This window comes from Lissotriton helveticus, chromosome 3_1, assembly GCF_964261635.1.
Source record: "Lissotriton helveticus chromosome 3_1, aLisHel1.1, whole genome shotgun sequence".
Classification (NCBI taxonomy): Eukaryota; Metazoa; Chordata; class Amphibia; order Caudata; family Salamandridae; genus Lissotriton; species Lissotriton helveticus.
In genome coordinates, this window is record NC_136061.1 from 1237788148 (window position 1) to 1237814420 (window position 26273).

General features: G+C 44.9%; 1 protein-coding gene across 1 annotated transcript in view; it reads right to left on the reverse strand.

The window, feature by feature from the left end:
* Nucleotides 1-26273, reverse strand: part of RBM7 (RNA binding motif protein 7) — a 93701-nt gene that overhangs the window by 62556 nt on the left and 4872 nt on the right. The window contains exon 2 of the mRNA XM_078681881.1: nucleotides 16429-16591. Within this exon, the coding sequence (XP_078538007.1) occupies nucleotides 16429-16591 (163 nt within the window). The remainder of the gene's footprint in view (nucleotides 1-16428; nucleotides 16592-26273) is intronic.

Below are 26273 nucleotides of genomic sequence, written 5' to 3' on the forward strand. Positions count from 1 at the left end.
AGGTAATTAAAGGATAAGGTATAACAGACAAAAAAGAACAGCAATAGACAAGAGATTAATCAAATTCATTATCTATTTCCATTACGGAATCTGTGTTGAAATACAAACCCAATATTGAATCATACCCAACGGAAGCACCCAAACATAAGAAGGCGACCCGGTGAAAAATACCCTCGAATTGAATACAGAGGTGGAATTCTTTCCCAGTTTTTAATAAATAAGGTATGCGAGCCTGCAACTTTGAAGCTAGAAATATTTTTTCTCAGTTAGAAACCCCCCCCCCCAGAATAAGTATGGACCCACATAACTCAAAAATAGAACCTCATGCAAACATAAGTCAGTAGTGCCTACAAGTATTGTTTTGTTTTTAATGATGTTTGAATCATGTCCTAGACAAGTGACAACCTAATGTTATGAACTAGATGAATAAAATGTAAAAAAAGAATGACATATTGTAAAATGTATGTATCTAATTGTATGTTTCTCTTTAAATAGAACATTTTCCTGATGAAGGTGCTATTACACAAACCGAAACGCTGCGTCGACAACCTGTATTTTATTGTTCTTTATGTGAATTGACACATTTTTAACCTTATTGGATGGCACTGTAATTTTGTATTCATTAATGCTTTATGTGAAATAAATTGTACAATTTTTATACTGATTTAGCTTATGGTTAAAAAATGTTTATTTTTTTTATAATTTACACTATTTCTTGAAATGTGGTTGCTAACTATTTGGCATTTTGAGTTATGAGGGGGTACACACAATAGGCTTTTCCCCTTAGGGAAACATTCGGACTTCCTCCTTTCTGATCATACCATCTGGCGTGACCTTTGTGCAAGTGCTAGAGCTATCAGTTTCGTCCATACAAATCTGTACCTTTCTTCCCTGTGTTGCTCGACTTAGGTTTCTCTTTCTTACTCCCAGGGGATGGACTTGACCCAAGGCCTATGCCTGCTTTTTGTTTTACCATGCCCAGAGAGGGTGGTCTTTCGGATCTTGCCCCCATACCCAATGTTGAACAGTTATCGCCCCTCATGTACCTCGTATGCCGTTAGCTTCTCGTGTCCTCCTCCTTTGGCTTGAGGTGGTTTCTGAGCAGTTGTTGGAGTTAGAGGATCGGGGCTGTTACTAGGTAAGGTCGACCCTGCATTGCCTCCTTCCAGTCCATCATGGGCCATTAGCACGGTCACTCTCAAGCCTGCAGAGTCGGAGGCAGGTCTATTACCCTGGCAAGCCCTAATGCTGGTGCCAGTTCCTCTGTTAAGTCTCTCACCTCAGGTTGAGAGTCGTTGCAGTGGCGACCGACCTAGTCCGTAACATTGTTACCTCCCTCTACAAGTGCATCAGTTGGAAGACATTGTATCTCCAGTTTTAACATCCTTCCATATGTGGCCAGCACCCCCTACTCATTCAGAACCCTCTGTGAGTCGGAGTCTAAATGGAGACCCCTCTTGGCTCCCTGACATGCCTGTACGGACTGCTGGTATTGCACCCAATAGTGTGGCAATGATTTTAGCCCCCTCCGTCAGCTCTGTAAAATCGCTAGAGAAAAAACATATCAGCAGCTTTTCCCGATTGTAACAGCTTCATAACTGGCTTACGGACCCGCGAGGTGCCTCCTTTCACTGCAGCCCCCCTCAGCACTCCTGTTGCTGAATCCTCTACCACCATGGTGAGCCAGATTCCTCCTGGATTTCCCTAGGCTTTAGCTGCATGACTTTTTGTTGCAGTTTTGGGTGGACCCATCTCCTTGTCTGGGGAAAGCGCTGGGGCTACTGCCAGACCAGTGGATCCCAGAGAGATGGGAGCCGGCAAGCCAGCAGGCTAGTCGGGAAGAAAACCAGAGCCGCCAAACAACCATCACTAAAGCAAGCATTTGCTCATGTAGCCAGTGCTAAGCCCGCCTTATTTAGTTTCCGGTTTTTCTCGCTGCTGTGCTCCGCTCCCTCTCTTCCTTCTCCTGCCTCCGTTACGTTCTCATTCTACTGGCATGTAGAGGACGGGAGTCGCTCTGTGCCTGCGAGCCGCAGCGGCATCAGTCCCCCATCTTCCTTCCCCTAGATTATTCATAAATAATTAGCAGATTAATTTAAGGATAATGTAGGGTTGGTTCCCTTGGTATAGTGTAGGATGCAATGAAGGCGTATATTGGGGGTCAGCCAGCAGTATATCTGGCAGCAAAATAGGGAGCAGGAGACTGCGGATAGAGCTGCTCTTCAAAAACTACTAGCCAGTGAGCCATTCAGATGCAATCTGGTAAGGCGCCCTAAGATCAGGAGCTACTGTACACCTCCCTAATAGACGAACGGCTGGCTACAAGCAGGCATTTCAGGGAGAAAGTTGCTGTGACCTACAGCAAGCACAGGTCGTTACAATAGGAGTACGGGGACCGAATTGGGAAGGTGCTTTCCCCATCAGCTAGCAGACAATCGAGCTAAAATACTGATAAAGCTCATGAAAGGGGAGAACGGTATACTACACAAGCATCCGCAAGCAATAGTCGAGCAATTCTCCATCTTCTACCCAAAACATTATACACAAAAGGTGGTGCTAGACGAGACAGGACTTCAGGAATATTTAATGGAGAGTAGGCCGCCATTCTTGAGTGAGGAGGGAGGACTCTGCCTTGTTGGAACAAGAAATCACGTATGAGGAAATTGGTGAAGCAATACTTGGGTTACCATCAGGGAAAGCGACCGGGGAAGACTCAATCCCAGCAGAGTTCTACAAAACCTGCAAGAGTGTTTTGGTTCCTGTACTGGGAGAGGATATTCAACTTATAGGATCAACGGGCCTGGCTCCGGAGTCTTGGAATAATGCAAAAATAGTCTTTTTCTAGAAAAAGGACAACCCATCTGAAGAGTGCAGCTCTTACCGGCCGCTATCCCTCATAAACGAACATGCCAAGATCTTCGATAAAATCCTGGCCACCAGGTTGCTCCCATGATGCCAGGCTTAGTTTGACCAGCAGCATGGCTTTATACAGGGCAGAGATACCACCGCTCACATCAACACAGCGGTGGGGGCCTTTGACTTAGCTGGGAAGTCAGCGCTGAGTTTGGGCAGGGTCTTGTTAGATGCGGAAAAGGCTTTCCACCTGGTGGCTTGGGATTATTTATGGGTAACACTTTCATCATTTGAACTGAGAGGAAGATACTGCAAATGGATACAAGCTTTGTATAGCAGACCTCAGGCTACATTGCATTATGCCAGTTGGCAAATATCTGTTTCCAATTCGGTGCGGCACCAGACAAAGCTGCCCTCTTTCTCCTCTTCTCTTTGCGCTATACATTGAGCCATTCATTAGGGTGATGCATACTAATGCACAGATATCCCCTTTGACTATAGGGCAGTGCCAGTTCAAAACCACCGCTTATGATGATGACATAGTGGTCTTTACTATTTATCCAGCATCTGCAATAGATGCTATTTAAACTGAAGCAACCAAATTTGGCCTCTTTTCTTGTTACAGGCTGGACGTCAAGACGACGCAAGTGCTTCTCAATTTCCAGCCTGAACGACCTATCTCATGTGTCTGCTCGACTGCTACCCACTTAGGGGTATGCATCTCTCCAGAGGTTGAACGCATACCTGCATTAAATTACGATCCTCTGCTGGAAGTTCTAACCAAGCAACTGAAAATCAGGCATAAGCTTCCAATTAGTATACTGGGGAGGTGCAATATGATATAAAAATTTGGGTAGGACCTTCATTTTTTTTTATCTATTCCAGTCAATCCCAGTGCGTGTCCCCAACTCCTTCAGTAAAGTAGACAGCGTCTTGAGCAGTTTATTTGGGGGTACAAAAAAATCATGACAGGCAATAGGGCTAATAAAACTGCCATATAACCAGGGTTGGGTAGACCTCCACGATTTTAAAATGTACTACTGGGCAGCGTTTGTGGGACGCCTCCGTAGCTTTTTGAATCCAGAAAAACAAGATTTGTGGCACCGGCTGGTCTTGGGGCCCGACAGCTGAATGTTTTTATATAGAGTCAGTGACCCTAACTATTTTAAACTTTGTCTGTTTTAAGGCCATCAGGGATAGCTTACACATATGGCAGGGAATTGTTGCCAGGTATTCTCTCTCTTTTACATGATAATCACCTCTTTTGGGGTAACCCAATGTTTCCGGAGGTATTTCAGGACACAGATAGTAGGCGGTGGGCAAGGTATGGCATTGATCATCTGGGCCAATTGTATGACCATAATGGCTTTCGGTCATTTGAAAGCCTGCGACTTACATTTGATATTCCTCGTCAGATGTTCTTTAAATACCTCCATCTCAGGGATTATTTTATGAGACACCATGCGCTACTAACTGTATCGAGCTCTGCGGTATGGGAATGTCTGCATGGGCAGAATCGGAGATAGGCAATTAGCATGATGTACCAATGCTTGTGCCAGTTTAGAGTGAACGGCTGTGAAAAGCTAGCAGCAAGATGGAGGGAGACACTGGGGATAAATGTCACCTCTGAAGCAATCAAGACTGTTGGGGGCTATAGACCGATCAATACATTCTTAGACTGAAGCAGTTCTGCCCGATTTGCGCATTATATCATACTCCAGAGAGGATTGCTGATGGGCTTGATGTGGAGGGGGGGGGGGGGGTTGGAGAGAGGACAAGGAGAGGACCACAGCAAATGCCCCAAATGTGGATTGTATGCATGTTCGCTACTTGTCCTGACTTGAAAACATTCTGGCAGACGATAACCCGTGCCATGAAGCTTAGATTAAGGGTTGAATATCCTCCAAAGATGGCTGAAATCGTGCTGGGCTACAAAGAGGATAGTCCTGGTCATAGATTCATTATTTTAATAATGCTGGTGGCAGCTCGACTTGCTATAGCCAGGGCCTGGATTTCATCTTAACCTCCCCCATAGCTGAATGGTGGGCAATTGTGAGAGAAACTTTTGAAAGGGAGAAGGTCCTGGCTAGAGCAAGAGGAATTCGCTCTCTGAAGAAATTTGGCTCCATATAGGGTTGTCTCGAAGACGCTTAAGAGTATCAGACTAACTGGGGTTACTTATTAGAACAGGGCCCATTGGCAGCAAGGTCACATATTTAAACCGGTTTCTGTTAGGACTTGGAATGATTTGGAATATATGTATGTATTATTGTTATCATTACTGCTTACTGCTATGCCATGTTTTGACAAAGAGTGTCTTGGCGTTCCCTTTTTGACAATAAAAAAAGAAAAGAAAATATTTAAAAAGTAATCTAATGAAAATATTTTCAGCTTCTTGGGCCCCAATTAAATGAATCATCCATTCTAAAATAAATGTTCTAAAAAGAAGACGACAATGTAACCATTAAAATACATTTACCAGATAAAATAAACTAAATAGTTCATTAAAAAAACTCAGATTCCAACAACAGTAATTTCTTTGCATATCAATCTTTTCACACTGAAAGTGGTAGAGGGCAGCCTTCCCTGTGAAAACACTACAATCACCCTCACTGAATAAATTATCCCCCCCCCATCAATACAAACAATGTCATCTTTAAATAGCTACACTGAAGTAGGAGGCCCTCCCCCCCACCACCACCTCTGCCCCCAGCTCAGCTAACGCCACCAGACTCCTTTCACACCGTGGGAGAGAAATAAATAAAAGTAAAGAGACCAACCTAAACTTTTCAAATGTAACTTTTAAAGAATAATTTGTTGGGAAACCGTTTGTTTTTTTAACAGTTAGTTGAGTAAAAATGAAATTCGAATAATTAATTTTGATCAATAGAGGAAAGTGTAGATTTGGTTAAAATACAATTGTGTTAAATGTCTTGTTCCTGCAATGTTCTGGTGCCTTAATGCTGCTTTTGAGGCGGATTAAAAACGAAAACACTAAATAGCTCTAAAACCGGTGAAATCTCTGCCAATAGCTCAAAGTTTCACAAATATGAGACCTATTGCATTGTCAATGCTTGTTGAGCGAGAGGGCAGCAGCCATAGGAAGGCAGGGACCCTGACACCAGACCAAACATATCAAAAGCAGGAGAGATGAGAAGAAAGCTGCAGCCAAAACAGACCAAAGTCTTTAAATGCACAGCAAATGTGGCAAGATAAGAGCAAGCTTTACAGCCCTGCAAAAAGAAAGAAATAGTGTTCACAAGCTTTGAGTAACAACACATGTAACAGGGGCAGTCTTGAAAATGGGAGGAGCTTTTAAAGCCCATATCCCAAAAATAGCAAGCGCTGCCCAGGAGAGACCTAAATAAGCATTTGCAATGCAATAGGTCTCGCATTTGCGAGAGTTTAAGGTACTGGCATTGCAAATGACAATGCCTTTTATTTATCCGTTTTGATAAATAACACATAAATAAAAGGCATTGTCATTTACAATGCCAATAGCTCAAACTCGAGAGCTTTTTCATGTCAGAGAAGCGGCCGTCATTGTCCCGGGCTGCTTGGAAAGTGAAAGCATGCACGGCGCACTGAATGTTGCAGGAAAGCAGGTCATGCCTGCAGCAGAAGAAACTCAAAGAAAATAGTGCTTACATAAGACAATGCATAAGACATACTGTGTAACAACAGAAGTAAAAGGGCCAGTCCTCATGGGAGGTTACAAATGAAGACAAGGAGGTACTTTTAACGAATCAGTAGCCAGCATTTACAAAGGACAATGACACAAGCCAATGAAAAATATGAGCAGAGAGCGGGGCAGAGCTTCATGTCCATACATACTCGAATACAGCATGCCTCGCAGAGTAGCGCATGCGCAGCCCAGACTCGACCTGAAAAAGGGGCTGTTATAGTATATCTAGGGGAGGGCCCTCATCTGCTGAGCCCATCTCTGCCAAGCATTGCGCAGTCAGGCTGTCTCTCAATGCACTCAAAGGAATGGCTTAAAAATACTCCAGTGCACAAGCGGACATACATACACAGGCACATTTGAGCATATCCAGACAAAACCAATTCGCAAGTTTCTGCATACTTAGACTTGTGCATTTTCAGGAAACATCCACACAGATACAAGCGCAAATATACGTGTGTGTGTGTATATATATATATATATATATATATATATATATATATATATATATATATATATATATATGACCATCACAGTACACATGCTGTCCTGCTTTTTCAGAACAGCTTTCTTTTCCTTATGTTCACCACATTCACTTTCATAATGCAGAATGCACGTTCATTCTTTACTTCCATAGACAAATGCATTTACACTGCACAGTTTTGGGTAGGACGTGCTCTGCTAGCCTCCTCTAGGCCAGGCCACTTGACTGTTCTTTCAGATCATTATTTTTACCTTCACTGGTTTTGTAGTCTCAGCAGTTGTCTATGTTAATCGTCGTGTTTGAAGGATGGTGTTTGCCCTATCGCAGGTGTAATTGCAGTGTCACAAGGAGTTAATGTAGGCTTATGGTTTTAAAATGTTTACATTTGCAACTTTGTTTTTATCTTTTGGCATTCTTAAAAACCAACTATACTTTACCCAGTATACCATGAATCAAAAACATGTCCGTAATTAATACAGGAACAGGTTTTAAAACCGACCATGCATGAAAAGTGCACTTATGAGCCATAACAGGTCGGTTTTACAGAATTAGTAATTCCCTTGAAAATTAACCCCTTCTAAAATCGTTGTATGAAAAACATATAGCATACGTATCAGGTCAGATTGGTTAAAAACCATTGGCAAAGTCAATAGGTCAAATTTTTTAGATCTATTGGTTTTGAGAATACTTGTTAAAACTTAAGAGGGATCAAAGATCGGAGGGAGATCGCTGTTCACAGGAACCCAAATGACCTCTGTCTGCCCACTTACTACTAGTATGTATATTATCAGACGCAGACATTGCGATAAAGAGAAACTAAAGAGTCAAGAGTCGACTTGGACCATCACATCATGCTCTTGTTCATTTTAGTAATGAAGCCTTTATCGGGGTGCATTAAAAAAAGGACACAGTATTACTTCCAAGGCTGCTGCGGGCATTATTGGATAGTGTTAAATAAATAGTTTGGTCAATTTAATGAATCGGTAATGTTAGACCTGGCACCTTGGCGTGGGTCTCCCTTCCATTTTTTGCTGTTGCCTCATGTGTTTTTGCTGGTGTTAGATGCTTTGGGCACTGTGCCACTGCTGTCCAGTGCCACAGTGCAAGTGCTCCCTATTGTAAATTGATGTATGCATTAGTGATTCCATGATTGGCTGCTTTGGTTTACTTTTCAGACCCTAGTACAGTGCACTGAGTGTGCCCAGGGCTTGTAAACCAAATGCTGCAGGTGGGCTTGCAGCACTGGTTGTGCCACCCACAGAAACAGCCTGTAAAAGTGCGTCTCAGGTCAGCCATCGCAGAGACTGTGTGTAGTCTGGTACTGCCATGTTGACTGGGCACGTGCACCCACTTGCCAGTCCCTAAACCTTCCCTTATCTTCATGTCAGACACCCCTATGGGAGGCCCAAGGGCAGGGTGCACTGTAAGTATATTGTAGGACAAGCCCTGATGTGTGTGGCATGTCCTAATAGTGAATTACAGCCATTTTTGTTTTTCACAATTGCAAGGCTACCTACTTCCCATAGGCCAGCATTGGCAGTTTGATTATTACATCTTATAATCCTAACTGACTCAGGGAACTAGGTAGAAGTTTGAGTTTAGTATGCCTGAACTCAGAATTATAAAATACATCTTTTAGTGAAGTTGATTTTAACATTCTGTGTTTGAAAATACCACTTTTAGAAAGTAAGTATGTTCTTGTTTAACCATCCATGCCTGCCTCTGCTAGGCTGTGTATTCCTTGTCTGGAGTTTGAGTGACAGGGGCTGGGGGATTCCAGGAGACAGGGTGAGTCAGCCCAGTGCTGAATAGAGAGATCTGCATCTAGATGGGAGGGAGGAGTTGCACCTGGGACCTGAATAGGACTGTGCCTTCCCTCCAAAATGCTGGCTCCACCTCCTGTGGTGCGTCTGATGTCTCTGCCCCAAACTGTGAAAGGAAAGAAGGAGTCATGTAAACAGAGTGCTCCAGGACTGACCAGAACTGGTTTGGACTAGGCATAGGCGCCTCTGCCTTCAGAGAACAAAGAGAAACTGTGCATAAAAGAGGGGACTCAGACCCCAGAGAATTAGATCACTTTTGGACAACAAAAAGAAATCTTTGCTGAGGAGTGGAAGCAGAGAGACTGAGGAGAGAATATCCCTAAGCTGAAGTGCTGCTTGGGGGATTGGCCTGCAGTGGTTGCCTGACTGCCAAAGAAAGGAGAGAGGAACTTTGTGTACTTTCATCAACTTGTAAGGGTCTCCAAGGGCTTTAGAAAAGACCTTGCCTCCTGCTGAAGTCTCAGGGATAACAGACTTCACCCACCAGCTCCCCAAGAGTTCTTTGGTAGTGCCTGCAGATGTGCTGGACTTTCTAAGTAACTGTGTGTCGCAGGGTGCTGGAAGCGCGACACAAAAACAGGAAGTGTGTCGCCTAACCGTCGCTACTCCTTCACAACACAAAGCGCCTCGCATCGCCGGAGAAGAGGATCGACGTCGCAGCAGACGCCGCCGCATCACCGGGAAGCGTGTCGCAGAAGAATCGTTGAGTCATCGCAGGGCCACCGAAGTGCCTCTCATCACCAGGGGAGAGGATCGACGTCACAGCAGACGCCGCCGCATCCCAGGGAAGCGTGTTGCAGGACCTGACGCGGCTCATTGCCGGAGAAGAGGATCGACGTCACAGCAGACGCCGCGTCTCCGGGAAGCGTGTTGCAGGACCGGACGCGGCTCATTGCCGGAGAAGAGGATCGACGTCGCAGCAGACGCCGCTGCATGACCGGGAAGCGTGTCGCATCAAGAAGAAAGCGCCATCTTTGTTTCTTTGCACCAGATCTTCAACGCATTATCGTCCTTGCATGTAAGGGACTACCGCATCATCTTTCCTGCAACACTTCGGTTGTAGGCGTGTTACGCATCTTAAGGTACATTGAACTCAAAGAGTTGCATTTACCATCTTAAGAGAACTAAGCCAATTTTACCATTTTAAGTACAGTATTGTGGATTTTTGTCGTTTGTGGTCTTGTGTTAAATCTATATAAAAGATACTTATTTTTCATATACAGCTGGTGTGGTGTCCATCTGTAGTGTCACTTGGTTACTGTATGTTCACAAATACTTACACACTGCCTCTGAGATAAGCCTGTCTGCTCGTGCCAAGCTACCAAGGGGGTGAGCAGGGGTTAGTTTAGGAGTGTAGCCCCTAGCCCTGACCAGACGCAAGGGGCCCTATTTGTCACAGGCACCTACCTATGCCAACTAGAGACCCCCAAATCTAACAGGTAACAATAAAAAAAAAAAAACTTGGAACTAATTTGTATTTACCTATTGTCTTTTTCATACACCATTTACAATTGGCCACACTCTACGCCTTGTGGACCAAGGGAGAAGGATAAACTGAACTAAAGTGGTTTCTGAAGATTTTATGGATAGGTTATTACCCACAATTGAAGAAAACATGGGTATCTGCCAGGACCAAATGGCGACTCCCACTGAGGTAATGAAGGCCTTTGAAACCATATGCTCCCATGTTGCTGAACCTTTAACAGCTAAACCGCTACAGGGTGGGATTAAACAGCATCGTTGGTTTGATGCCAAGTGCTCTAAAGCCCACAAGGCTTTGATGTTAGCCTTAAAATCTGCCCCTACAGATAGGTTAGTGGTGGCCAGTTTAAGAAAGGAGTACAAGGCCACCGTAAATAGGAGAAAAAATGAGATTAAAAAGAAGGCCTGGGAAGACCTTCTTTCCTGTGAGGTTTTACATGATAGTTCACAATTTTGGTCCATAGTTAATCACCCATTTTTAGGGCTCGCCTGCTGATGCGCATGCGCATAGCTGGCGAAGCTCTATAGGCGCTTATCCAGAGTTTAACCAAGCACAATTCCACAGGCGATTCCATGAAGTGCATGTGCTTTTTAGGTCATTGCGCAAGCGCAAGCCCTAAAAAGCGCGTGCACAAAGCCCCAGCCGCCTGCCTGCCTGCCTCGCATTACCACATCAAAGGCAGCCCAGCCTCCCTCCCACAAGATTCTCAGCGGTTGCTTCTCCTCCCCTAATTTATTCCCTTCACTTCCCGGTGCGACAGCTTGTTTAACATCGCAGCAGCCTCTAAAGAACTTGCATGCACGAGGTTGCAATGCGATGGTTTGCACAGCATCAAATAATTAATTATTGTGGTTTCATTATCAACACTGTGTTTTCAACGGATATTGTTTTCCTAGAGAGCTTGCTGCGTTCTGCGCACTAATTTTGTTCCGTTTCTTGGATTATGTTGTTAAAAACTACATGGTTTCACATTGTTTTCGCGGGAAATACCGATAGGAATCAGAGTAATCGTGCGTCTTTTTGGTGTACACAAACTTTCACCTCTAACTCACCTGCCTATGTACAAGCGTAAAGAACTTGCATGCACGAGGTCGTAATGCGATGGTTTACACAGCATAAAATAATGAAATATTGTGTTTTCATTATCAACACTGTACACCAGTGCCCCCATTGCGAAGTATGCTCACATTTCATTAACATGTGTTTGCAGTGAATTGTGAAACTCATTGGAAGCTATGGCACACATCTCCCGCGCTAATCTGGCATTACATACCAGAGAAGGCCTTGCAGTGATCTGTGTGAACTCCATGAGTAGAACATGCTTCATTTAATTACACTGCGGTTTCGGCCGAATATGTGATGCAATGTGAGGCCCAGCACTATTAGAAACGGCAGGCTGGTCACCCATGCCACAGTCCTTCCTGGCTTCTGTCGTATGTGTGTGAAACCTTTGTGTGTGCGCGTGTGAATGTTTTCTGCATATGTTTGAGCTTCTGGTGTGTGTTTGCGTGCATGTTACCTTATGTGTTTACGCACCCGCCTGTGTGTATGTGTGTGTGTGTGTCTGTGTATATGTTTGTATGCATTTGCTTGTAGCTGCTGGCAGTAAAAGCTTGCGGGCAGGCAGCAGCAGTGACAGACATGATGAAGAGCAGAGCTCGTTGACAAGCCTGTGGTCCGCCAAGCCCTTTCTGGCTGCTTCAAACACGGTTTTGTAAATGCTATCTTTCGCACCATCTGGCAGCCTGTTCCTGCATACATCTGATAGCTCTTGCTTGTTTTTTTTTTTTTATTACGGAATTTCTTGCCAATCAGTCTGGCGATGCGATGCCCCGACTCATTCTGCTGCCCTCTGGAGGTGTTCAGTTTTTTTAAAACACGTTGTGAGAGATACTATTCTTTGCTACTTTATAGTTAATGCAGCAGGTCATCACAATTCTTCAGTCTTGTTTACATCAGCTGCTTCTCACAATTCTGTCAATAAACACCTCTCACCGCCATAGAAGGCGAGGGACTCTGGCAGCTGCTGTCTCGTCTTGGAGGTGCACATACACACTTTTGTTTTTATGCTATTACGTGCATTAGGGCACAGTTATTATGTCTTGGATCAGGTTTCCTTTCATCTGTTGACATTATGGCCAAGCTTTTGTTCCACGGCTGTGTTGCAACTTGTTGTGCTCGGTCCACTCTCCCTTTACAAGACCAATAGCTCCAACTCTTCTATTGCGAGCCCTATTGCATTTCCAATGCTTGTTTTCTGAAGGGGACAACTCAGTTACTGAATGCGTTATCCCAGACGATAAGTGGGTGAACCATTTCAGTAAGGTATATGGGGGTAGCACGACTGTAGCCACGGACACCCCTTGGGAGATGGGCGAGTGTGCTCCTTTGTCCTTTTCACCCGAGGACGTGGAGAAAGCGATTGAGGAGACCTCTAAAAAGAAGGCCCCGGGCCAGATGGTGTCCCTGCAGATATTCCCCCAATCTTTAGGCGAGGTTCCTAACAAATGTGTTTGCAGCTGCAAACTGTAAAATCTTCCCCAGCACTTGGACCACCTCTATCATCGTCCCAATTTTTAAAAAAGGCCAGCGGGATGACCCAGGCTGTTATAGGCCAATTTCCCTTTTGGACTCTGCGATTAAGATCCTAGGCAGAGTCCTATTATATAAATTAAGAGATAATATCGAAAGGGGTGGGGGTCTAACGAATATCCAATATGGCTTCAGAGCAAAAAGGGGCACGGTGGACCAGTGTTCTAACCTGCACTTGATACTATCCAAGTATACAGTCACCAAGGAGGGGGTCCTTGTTTCTAGCGTTCATGGACCTCTCCTCGGCTTTCGATCTTGTCAACAGATCGAAACTGTGGAGAGTTCTAGTGCAGATGGGGGTGGACAAGCCACTTATATATTTTTTGGCTTCTTTACACCAGGATCTATTTGCCCAAGTGAGGGTTACGAAGGAAGGGAGATGTACAAGTCACTTCAAATCACTAAGAGGAGTACGTCAGGGATGCATCTTGGCCCCCCTCCTTTTTACCATCTACATAAACGGCCTGGGCAAACATCTTGAGGCAGTGGAGGGGGATGTTCCGCGTATAGGAGAAGCGAAGATTCCGGCTCTCCTATACGCGGATGATGCTGTCCTAATAGCGCGCACAGGGGTAGGCCTACAGCATTTGCTCGATTCTTTTGGTACCTTTATGGACCAGCTGGACCTCAAGATCAATGCAAATAAGTCTCACACTATGGTAGTGGGACTACACAGAAAGAAGAGGAAAATGATATCCTTTTTTTGTAAGGGAGAAGCTGTGTCAAGGGTGGATGTTTTTCCATACCTAGGAGTTATGTTTGATGAGAGGGGCACATGGGGTCCACAAATGAAGGTCAAAAGCCTAGCCATGGTGAGAGCTACCTCGGCCTTGCTGAGTTTCTCAAAAAGGTTGGGTGCCAGACCCATGGATGCCCTATTAAAAATGTATGATTCTAAATGTATCTCCATAGTTATGTATGGTTCCCCATTATGGGGTTACGTATCACAAGATCTGATACAAAAAGCGGAAAATAAATTCTGGAGATGCTTGTTATCCACCCCTCAGTCCACCCCAACATTTTCAATTCATGGGGAGGTGGGACTTGACTATGTTACTGACATGATTAAAATGGCCCCCCTTCTATTCTGGCTAAAGACATGGCTAAATGACGAGCTAACACTTAATCATTCCATCTTGTTAGATGTTATGTCATTAGACCATGCAATGAAAATACCCTGGCTAGAATATATAAGATACACTTTTGCACGGCTAGGGCGCCCGGATTTATTCAATGCCCCTTCCATCATTAGGCGGGAAGACGTGACCTGGACTAAAAAGAGCTTTTTGGCCATGGCAAGAGTAGCTCGGGAAGAGCAGGAACTGGCGAAGCCAATGGTCAGACAACATTATTTGTTATTAAGTTCGCCTTCCCTTGAACCCTACCTAAGAATTTTGACCAGGCCGTTTCACAGGCTTTTATTAATTAAATTTAGATTTAATTTGATACATTACACTTTAGGTACTTATCACTCATGGTGCAAACAGGAAAATGGTCCCCCATGTGGTTGCGACGAATTCTCCCCACAGGACCCTATGCATTTCATCATGTTTTGCAGCCTGTACATGGTACCCAGGAAGAAGTATCTAGCACCTTTACTAAGAGAGGCGGGATTTATTCAGGTTAGGCCTGCCTTTGTTTATTTACAGTCTTCATGTAGTGTTCATGTTATCTTTTGTGTAGCCAGTTTCCTAGTGGCGGCTCATAGAATCAAAACAAAAAATGCCCACTAAGGTATCCTGTACAGCAAAGCTTGCATTTATATTGTAATATCTATAATATGTTCAGATTTGTACTTGACTTTAATATGAGGCATAACGATTTCCAATGATTGCATATTTGTATCAAATAAGTGCTGTTTTAATTGTATATAAATGTTCCTATTGCTTTTATGATTTTAACGAATCGAATAAAGTGTATTTTGACTGACTGACTTGCTGACCATTTACAATTTCCCATTAGTTTTGTTAAAATTGTAACAAACATGAATAATTTGGATGAGGCCCCAAGCAGACTTAAAACACCCGAGTATGGATCCATCCAGCAGGGGATATTCATAAATTTAAGACACCATAAATTAAGTTATATCCCTCAGCGATCTGGTCCCTTTCACATCTTAAGAACAGCTGAGTGGACAATCTAGCCTCACTCAAACATTTACTATGTTGCTCAGAGCTCCCCAAACCTTGATGGTCCAAGATAACAATACCTGGTCCCCGTGCACAGCTCACAATATTCAATACTTATATTAACCCTAACGGCCATGTCTCATAACTACCATATTACCTAAGCCCAGGAGACCTTCAACCTAGATGTTACTCAAGTATGGGCCTTGAAATCTACCCTTACCTTCTTGCTCATTTGTTTTTTAACAAATAATTTAAGTTAGTCTGGGGGTAAACAAAGTGATATCAACTTTAAAAAGTTGGGAAATTGTGTGTATGACCTCTCCTTTGCCCCCCTAATCTGGCCTCACTCCCCTGCCTCCCCCCCCCCCCCCCCCCCAAGACTACAACCACCAAAATAATTTCCTGCCATTACAGTGTGTCTTTCCTTAATGTCAACTTAAACACAAAATTGCAATACAGCTGACTGAGGTGTTGCCGTTTCTTTTGATGCAAGTAATGCCTTTTACTTAAAATTGCCTTAAGAAAGAAAATACTGTCGAACAGTGCAGGACCCTCTTGCTCTGCGTATTCTCAGGGCTCTATACCAAATCTATCTTCAAAGGCCTACATTGCCTTCTGACAACAAAACAGCACGATATAAAGACTTTTTGTATTATAGACAGGGTGCTTCAAGGTTGAATTTCTGAATATTTGTCTATGATGCCCTGCCAAATCATCCAGCCAGAAACCAGAGAAACTTCTCATATGTCCTCAAAGCCTTTACCCAACTCCTGGTGTTGCTCTCTGTGTTCTCTCACGTTAAAAGGCCTCCAACTAGGACTTCCGAAATCTCAATTTGCTGTTCACTACACAAGTCCAGCCACTCCCCATTATGATACAGTACCCCCCCCCCCCACGACTAAATTATGCAGCCAAAAAAAAGAGGTAACTTTTGCAGCATAATAAGGCATATTTAGTGATACCATTCCTTCATTATTTTGTCATCTTTACCCATGTTAACATGGTATTTCACCCCATTAGTACTTTAACACCAAAATACAGCAATAAGCTTCTGAAAGATAACCAGCCAACCTTTGCGAAGGTCCTTTCACTACACTGCAACATTTGTCAATGCTTCTTAAGTAAAGTTTGTTCTATTTGAGGTCAAAACAATTTATTTTGTTAATTGGAAAATTATGCAAAAGATGATGAATATGTGGCAAATGCAGAACAACCACAAAAACAAGAAAATTGTAAAACAATTATAAGATAACTTACAAATATACAAAATGTGGGAAGTCTACTAGAAAAACCATGAACAAAGAGCATCAGATGTTGAAAGTGCACTCCATTTATGCCAGGGTTACTTTGATAACCGCATGCTTATGTTTAGCAATTAATACCTGATCTAAATTGAACTTTGAGCGTTCTTCCAAAAAGCTTGGTACCAAGGAGCAGGTTCATAGCATAAGGAACAGACTCTTCATGTTTAAAGTTCACAAATGCAAAATTCTTTGTTTTGCCGTCTTTATCCTTAGGAATTTTAACTCTTATTACTGGACCAGCCTGCAAAAAGAAGAAAAGCACATAAAAAAAGAGACTATGAAAAAATTGGAAGCGGTCAGAAAACCATACGTATTAAATGGGTTATGCAAAGTTTAGTATTTTTAAATTGGACTTCAACTTTTTCAAAAAACAGAACAGAATTTCCTTGCCATCAGCATTTTCATATGCGTTACACACTATATATTCATGTTACATAATAATCCTATTCCACACTCACAGTACATTACATTTTCATCACTAGTCATGATTGACAGGTCACTGGTGAGCACATCAGGGTATTCCAATGAGTGAGCTGTTAAGAGGGGCCCATGTCTCTCTGGGGTGCGAGGAATCTGGCAGTTGCTCAGCATATGTGTCCAGGGGATCTCTACAATATACCATATCCAACAGTCATAGTTTATGTTTAGTTGCGGAGTGTTGTCTCCAGTGCATGGCCACCCTTTTCTTGGCTAATAAAAGTACCACTGCTACAAGTCTGTGCACTTGAGGGTTCAACTTCTTAACCAGACCCAGGAGCGCATCTGAAAAGAGCAGTCTACTGACTTCGACATCGTGGAACGCAGGTCTCACACCACCCTTGGCCATCACTCATGGACTCGGTCACAATTCCATGCTAATTGCAGGAAATCCAGGTCAGTCATTCCACACCTTTTGCACTATGAACTAAGTTTATTAAATGTTGTCCATCGCTGCTTGGGGTGTTTGGAAAACCTTCATTTTGCCTTGATGATCGATCCTTAGTCTTGCTGGATACAGCATAGCACATGCATTTCTTGTAGCTTTTTCTTGAACAGTAAGTAATCTTTCTGTGCAGTCTATACAGTCACTGGAAAGTCTGGGCAAAAGGAATCCACATTCCCTTGCTAATTAAAGTCCCTTTTTCACTTGGCAGTCGCAACACCATGTTGCTGTCTTTGTGATTTAAGAGCTTGCTTATTATCGGCCTTGGAAGAGCCTCCTGGGGTGGGCGCGGCGGCGTCAAGAATATACGAGCCCGTTTAAACACCAGAAGTTGTTACAGGGTGTCGACGCCGAAGATGTCAGCCAACATGAGCTCAACATACACATCTAAATTTCCCTGTGTTTGCCGATACCAAAATCCCTGTGATACACAGGTTTTTGCGCTGTGCGCGTGCCTCCAAATCTTCGTTTTTTGCTTTATTTATCTCAATTACCTTTTCCACGTTGAGGCATTTACGGTTTATAGATTGCACTGTGTCTTCAGTGTTAAGAGTGCCGCTGTTCAGCTTTGGTCAGTCTTGTCGCGTCGCGTGTTGGTCTAGCTTGGCAGCGAGGTCGTCCATTCATAAGTGGAGACGGTCAATTTTACTGTTTCTAGACTGCAGACTTTGCTGCATCGCCAACAGGGTGCTTTCAAGGGACCGAGCTCTCTGGTTTGAGTTTTCCAAGTACGATTCCACCACTGCCTCAGGTGAGCTCCTCGTGCTTTTTCTTGACTCAAACAGATTTATAAGTTTTTCCCATTTGGGACACGGACCTGGTCAGTTTTCATGCAGTTTAGGGTGGGTAGTGCTTGTAGTGTCCACACAGGCTCCAGTTATCTAGGAGAGATAAGAGGTGTCGCACTAGGCACACAGCAACCTGGATAATGGGGGGTGAGGGGGGGGGGGGGGGGGGTTGGAATGAATCAATCCCCCAAAGGCCTGTACCCTGGAGCAAGTTTTCTGGCTATGGGCTACCGTCCCTAGCCAGGGAAGGCTCAGCTCCACTGTGTTTTCTCTTTGCTACCTGCTCAAACCTCGGTCACAGCCTGTTAATTTGGGCTGCATTGCTTGGGTCTCACCAGGGATCGAGTGGGAGGACCATGCTCTAGTTATGTCGCCATGCTTCCAGGCCCCTCTGCACTGTCTCAGCCTCTTCTTGGACACTGCCCGGCCCCCTCATCTTCGGCACTGTAAACCAGATCCTGCCCAGCCCAGCTCAGCGAGGGGCTACTCCAGGTCACCTGTGGGAGTTCGTGCCTTCCGCACCAGGCTACAACTGAGCCTCTTTCCCTTTGAGCCATCTCCAGCCGGGGTCAGCTGCTCCTTATCCTACGAACACTCAGAGCCGAGAGGGGAGCCTGCAGATTTGACCGGCCACAGGCAGCCTCCACGGACATGCAGTTCTGTATCTCGAGTGCAGATCCCTATCATCGCTCACATGCAGGGTCCCGCAGCGCGAAACCAGCAGCCACCGCCTTGTTAGTCGTGACCCAGTGCCTCGGCCCACTGCACCTGAGGTTTGCGAGTCCCTACGCTGCTGATGATGATTACAAATTTCACTTCTAGAGCACGCTGCTGCACATCACCACCCTGCTTTACTTGGCTTTTCTTTTATGGGCAGCCGGATTGCAGGATACTGGATGGATACTTAACTCACAGCTGATGGAGCTGTACTACCGTGCTGCCATCTTGCCGTAGGCTCTATAGCACCCCATTGGGGGTTATGCAAAGTTACTTCATCTGAGTACCATTGTTTCAGGGATTGGTTGTAGTGCAGACTCTGCAACCTACCGATGGGCATAAACAGCTTTGGTGGTGCTCACCAGCTGCAGAGATTTTCTGTATGGTAACGAGAGGGCTCAGGGAACTACCAAGGACTCTTCGTGGGTGGCCTAATTTTTAGATTTGGCCACATAGTGCAATTTGACATGATCAATGGAGACAAAAACGATTGTCTCTAGAACCAGGAAGAGGAGTCAAGATAACCTTTCTTGTGCCTTGAAGGCCAAGGTCTGGCGCTGGTGCTTCATATGGTAGGCCAAACGCCTTTTGAAAGGATTTCGCTGTTTGGTGGCAGCATAGTTTGAGAAAGATCATTGAAGTTCTCAACTGATTGAGATACCGTATTTACCTTCATTAGAAAAGGGTGGGAGATGGGCAGGTCATTCAAAAAGAATGTGCTTCCTATTATTTGCAAAAACAACAATTGATGGACAGAATGCATAACCATGTCATACATTCACCCCAGTACAGAGATCTGGGCTTAAAGCCATCGTTTTTTTGCTCACCATGCCATTCCAGTTTGAACCCAGCCACATGCAAATCAGTCTTGATCCTGTGCCCAATGGGAACAGCCCATCCCGAACTGCCAGGCCAGGTCCTCCTTGGACTGGAAACAAGCATCCTAGGACCAGTTTTGGGGTTTCACCCCCTTCAGCCAGGATAGCTTGACTCCAGTGACATGGGGAGCACAGGACCCACGTCCCACGTATGGGCATACCTGTCCCACTCGGGGTGAATGCAAAAACAACATCAACTGTTTCTTTTCCTTATGTCGCCCTATGTGGGACGGGTATGTCCAGACGTGGGTCTCGTGCTCACTACACCACTGGATTCAAGCTAGCCTGGCTGATGAAGGGTGGTGCCCTGAAACCGGTCCCAGGATGCTTATTTCGGTCCAGAGAGGACCTGGCCTGGCAGGTCGGGCTGGACTGTTCCCACAAGGAACTGATTTGCATATGGTTGGGTCCAAAGTGGGGTGGTGAGCAAAGAAAATGATGGATTTAACCCAGATCCTTGTGACTGGGGGTGAATGTTTGCATTGTCCAGCATTCCGTTCAACTGTTCCTTTTGGGGGGGGGGGCGGCAAGATGCCATTAAACCACAGGTACTGACCAGAACATGGGAAATGTAGTTGATCACTGCCCAGAGTTGTGATGTGTGCACATTGCCAACATATTAAAGCGAAAAAGTTGACGTGCATGAAGTACTATGCATAGCTGTGCAAAAAAGGACGTCTGTCTTTTAGAGTCACTCCGATTTTATGAACAAATAAAATATATATGGAATGCTATAAATGAGGAGGAACTTTTCCAGAAGAAATCCTGAGCTAAGAAAGTGTGTATGTTTGTTTTGTAGTATTTATATACTGCAAACGCAGAGAAAAGACAGTGGAGCACCTTAAAGGGTCAGCATACATGCCAACAGACCTAATTCAGCCAGGAGACTTCCTATTTTTTAAGCAAAAAATAGCTTCTTGTTTGCATTCCCCTGCCTGAAATTGCCCTGGTTCAATAGAAGTGAATGGGGAAAATCACATGACCCAGATTTTCTTTAAAACTCTCCCACTTTGTTGTTGTTAAATGTTGACATCATGAGTCAATGGCAAACTGAAAGGGAAAGAGAGGCAGAATATATAACTGGATTCCCGGAGCTGAGGCGTACAGTTACTACATTATAATGTACTGCTCTTTATAGAAGTGCATCTTCAACGGTTTCTTAAGTTGAAGCAGCGTTTCGTTAGTCCAGATCCTGGGTGCAGAGATAGGAAAAGCCCTGATGCATTGTAACTCTTCCATCCTCACAGAACATCCTCATCCCATCCACCTTCAACACCCAGAGTAATAGACACCCCCCCCCCCATCCGCAACCACCAACAAACAATTTCCTGTCTTGCTTGAACCTTTGAAATGACTTTTCCCCCGAAACACCCAAGTATACATAAAAATACACATGGCGAGGCACATCTTTAATTAAGGTTGCCACCAAGATTCACTGTCAATCACATTCTAACACCATTCATAGCTTTGCCTCTGAACAATCTGCACCAAACTTGGAGAAACAAAGTTTCTGTAGCACTTGCCAACTTTTATGCTGGTTAGTCAAACACTTCAAACGTTTGTTGCTAATAAAATGGGGATTCCTATGAGATTTTTCTGTGTGTGACAGAGAGATCAAAATAAATAATTCCTTGTTTTTAATCCTGACTCCAGCACGCATGAATCTAGTTGTACGCCTGCTCTCGAGTTTGTTTTAATCACTTTTTCCCATATTGCACGTTCTGACCCTCACCATCCTGCGCTACTGTGGGTCAGCCACTCGAACGTTGTCAACAAGATAAGTCAGTACACAGGCCGACACAGCAGAAGCATCATTAGGACCAAGAAATGCACTACCACAAAACGGACACCAGGGGGCATCAGAGGAAAGGACAAAATGCTCGCGTTTGGGAGTGATCACCTGGATGAGAAGAGAGTGAATTTGATGGCTAGAAAGTGCCCAGAACAGTGAGAGAAACTCTTAATATGAAGCAACTGTGACGTAGCAAAGTAAAGTGGGGAAACACCACAAAAGTAGTTTCAACAACCAGATACCCCAAAACACCATTAAAGCCCACAGACATTGGCAAGGACTTTAAGCACCACACTTTCAACGGCCAACATCCAGCCTTTGATCCATCTGCATGTGCAACTCCAGACATGAGTCAGAAGAAATGAGCTCACAAATAATACAGGGCTGTGCGTTAGCCAAGTTGTGAGATCAAATTCTGCAGGAGATGGGCAAATCCTTAGAAGACATCTTCCCCTAAAACCACTCTAAAGAACTGTCACACTCCAAAGCATCACACATGTAAGCAGTCCTCAAAAAACATTAAAACTGAGCCTATACACTATGTAGCAAAGGCAATCATAGAGAAAGAAGGGAGACATCAGCAACAAGTCCCAACTACCATGTGGGTGGTGTAGCAGCATGAGCTACATTAAAGAGATTGTCCGGCTATGAGAAAGAAGTGGGTGGCCTGTGGGAAAGCAGATCGGAGAGGATGTAGCCTTTCAGCTAGAGCAGTCTACCTCGAAGCTGCGGAACCGGGTTAGAGTCTCTGCAACGACGCTCAACATCCTGTGATTCTGGGAAATCACTTAGTCTCCCCGTGCCAAACAAAAAATGAATGTGTCCATCTGTAGCGAAACTGATGCTCATGTAAAGCGCTCTGATACAAGATATCTCAGGTCTAGTTTGAGCTATACAAATATAAAAACTTTTTAAAAATCATTTTGCGAAGGAGTGTAGGTCATTCCAAGCCATGCCAGTGAATACCATGGCAAACATAAGGGCACTGGCATCTACAGACCTAGACCAGGAAGCCCAAAACAGGGATGATGAAGGGGAAGAAAGTCTCCACCTCATACATACACTGCAGTCTCACAGCTCATCACCGAAGTAAGCCCCCCTAGTGCTGCATCCTAGTGAGGCACAACCCTGTCACAGTAGTCATTGATCCAGGGGCAACAGTGAAAGCAATGGTCCACCAACTTTTTGAGGAGTTAAGACACCCATTGCAGTTTAAAACCACCCAAGTATGAGTGTGTGCGCGCATACAGGAACGCCAAACATCTGCCACTCGCTGGAGCGTTCACAACAACCTAAGAGCACCAGGGTCAGACTGTGAAAAGAAAAATATATGTGCCTCAGAACGAACAAGAAATGTTGCTGAGCTACCAAACGGCCCAAGAGTTGCACCAAGTTCAACCTGCAATTCAAGTTCACCATGTCGAAATAGACAGACATGTAGGCTTTTCATCGTTTTTTTAAAGGATTTGGATGCCTGAAAAGGCATGCAGGCGCAACTTCACATCGATCTCACAGTCCAGCCAACAGCCTTGTGCCACCGGTGAATGATGTTCCAACTTCGATGAAAGGAGGAAGGAGAGCTAAAAATGCTGGAAGAAGCAGACATTGTTGAAGTAGAAGAGCCCAACACCTGGGTGCCACCTATTATGGCGATGGAAAAAACGAAATGACCAGTGAAGGTGAGCATCTCATTGGACATGTGGCTACCAAATGTTGCGATCAAAAGAGAAAGGCACCTCACCCCGGCAATGGATGATATCATGGGTGAACTCCAAAGAGCCTGTTGATTCTCAAGGAACAAATTAAAATCAGGCTGCCGAAGTCTTCCAAAATGTTGTGCGAGAAAAGCTACCTTGAGTGCTCAGAGTACTCAATGTGAGCGATGACATCCTGATCCATGTCACAAATGTAGAAGTGCACTATCAGTGATTGAGGATGGTGCTAAAGAGGTTATAACAGGGAAAAATGTCAGTTTCTCAGAAATTTAATCATTTTCTTTGGGTATCAATTATCTGCAGAGAGGGTAATCCCTGAACCCACAAAGATAAGATATCAAAACAGTGTTTGCCCCATCATCTGTCACTGTGGTGTGTAGTTTCCTCAAGAGGCTGAACTACTGTGGGCGATTCATCAGAACCCTCACTAGGCCCATTTGAAGGATGAGCTCAAATCTGCAGACCCACGGATCCGGGGTGAGAGTCAGGAAAAAGCTTTCTGCCAAACGAAGGGAGCACTATCAGCAGACAACACCCTAGCCTATTTTGCTCCAGCCAAGGTAATAGTAATTTCTGTGGACGCTAGCAAATCTAAACTAGAAGCAGTTCTTTCACAACAAGCATTGGCAAATCCAATAGGTCTCGCCTAGGCGCAAGCTTTTGACTTTGCTAGTGTCTTTTAACCATGCAGTTCAGCAGGGTGGCTGTGCAACATGGCTAAAAGTAAAGTTAAAAAGAAAGCACGGCGCGACCAGCTCTTTTTTCGTAACTTGACTTTTAGCCATCAGGGGTGTGGATATTCCTATAGCCTGACTACCAGGACATATGGATTGGGATCAGACAACAAGTGTTTATGTTTATTTTGTACGAGATAAGGCGGTCCAACCCCCTTCACCCACACAGTCATTCACATAGAGCCACCTACACAGAGCCACCCTCACACAGAGCCACCCACACCCAGCGCTTGAAGAGGAACAGAAATACAATTTACAAAGCGAATAGGTCTGGCTTGCAAATTCAATACCGACTCAAATACTTTTTTAAGTCTGCTACTGTGAAAAAAGGAACAAAAAATGGTTATTTCTGTAATCAGTGCATCTATAAAGGTAAATGATTTAATGCCAAGATTCATTGTATTATTCAGATGTAAAATATTCCCTCGTGCATTGCAATGCAAGCGCTGCATAGGAGGCGGAATGATATATCAAACAGCCACATAGCATGAAAATAGTGGAAAGAACTCCTCTGGACGGAGCCAACTCCATCCCCATTTGCATTCCAAATAATTGGCAACAAAAGGTCTCCACTGAGCTGCACCATCAAGCCAGACCTAGACAAGCATTGCCAAAGCCGGCCGGTCTAACATTGGCTACCAGCCTTGTGCTTTTAATTATTTGTTATGTTCCATTACTGTTCTTGTAAAACTTTATTGTTGGGTGAGGTGGGGGCATTTGCCCTTATTAAAAAAAATTATTTTAAAAAAATGGCTTAACGCAAAGCAGTTTGTCTCAAAAAACACACACTGCCATATTGCCCCTGGCACGAAGAAAAGAACCCCGTCACTCAAAGCGAAGTTATCCAATGCCTTGAGTGGGCTGACCCATTGCCCCGTGCTGTAGTGGGCGGAACAAAAGTGTAAATGACACAAAAACAGACCAATGGATGAAGATAGCAGGTCACAAGTCCCTTTAAATTACTTAGGTTTGGTAAGTTCATGTGGTATGGCTACCGCCAGACCTAAAACGGATCACAAAGGTAAATAGAAGAGCCAGGGCGCCTTGAGAGAGGGGGTTTCGGTGAGGGTTAAGAGAAGGGAGACGGTGAAGAGAGCACTGCACCTTTCGGGAAGACAGAGTGCCAACTGCAGGTCTGAGGGGCGATGCTCATTACTGTGACAATTCTTTATATAGCGCCACCGCACGCTCAACCTTCTCTCGGCGCTTTAAATAGTGGGAGTGGTTTCATGTATCCCAGGAAGTGACCCTCGCCCTGTGCCCACAAACCAACACTTTAACTGAAGACACAAACAGACAACACTAGAGACAGACAGGCACGCAAGAGATCAGACTGACACACACACACACACAGGAGCTGCACCAGAAAGGCAGACTGACACACAGCAAGCGACTGACAAGCAAAAACACAAGCTAGCCAAAGATGCAGACATGCACAGTACGACGGCAAGAGAGACCGACACAAAGGACAGACATACATACATACAGAGGCTGATGAGCAATACAAGCAGACAGACAGCTTTAGACAAATACAGAGTAACACAAGAGGGACAGGCTGACAACGCCAGAGAGACAGAGGCTGATGCGCACACAAATGGACAGGCCAACAACACAGCACAAGACAGAACAACAAGAGACAGGGGCGAACAACACAGCAGAGAAACGAACTGACAAACCAAGGCAGACAGACTGGTGATACAGGAGAGGCAATCTATGACGAGATACAACGGGTGACAACACAGACTCACAGACCAGTCACAGACTGAAAAAACAGCAGACGCACCTGACACCCACAGGATAATATCACAGAGTGACAACACAGAAAGGAAAGGCCTGTCAACACACGAGGGACAAAGGCTGACAGAGGCACCTTCACAGACTGACAACACGAGATAGACTCTGACAGCAAAACACAGACTGAACACAACACACACAGACTGAAATGACAGACAGGAACAGACTGGCAGCACACACATGGATTGACAACACTGCTGCCTCCTACCTCACAGTCCAAGTACCTCAGTGCCCCGATGCTGACTTATAAATCCAAAGCAACAACCCATAACAATGACCCTGACTGCCAACACGCCCCGGGCACTTACAGGCTCCAGTGGGCCAGGGTTCACGGGCCCAGGGACACCAGTTTCCGCAGCAGCAATGCCTTGAGGAGCCGCTGAGCCCATGGAGGGTGGAAACATGGCATACACATGGCACACACAGCACAGCTGGACTCACCCACTCCGGAGGAAGGCGTGGCTGGCCTGCGGGGCTCTGGGCGCCGATGCCCACCCTGCCCCTAGCAGCGGGGCTCCTGCGGGGTGTCGGTAGCCCGCCTGGCTCCTGCAGTGCTGCTGGGCATCCACCCGGCTCCGGCAGG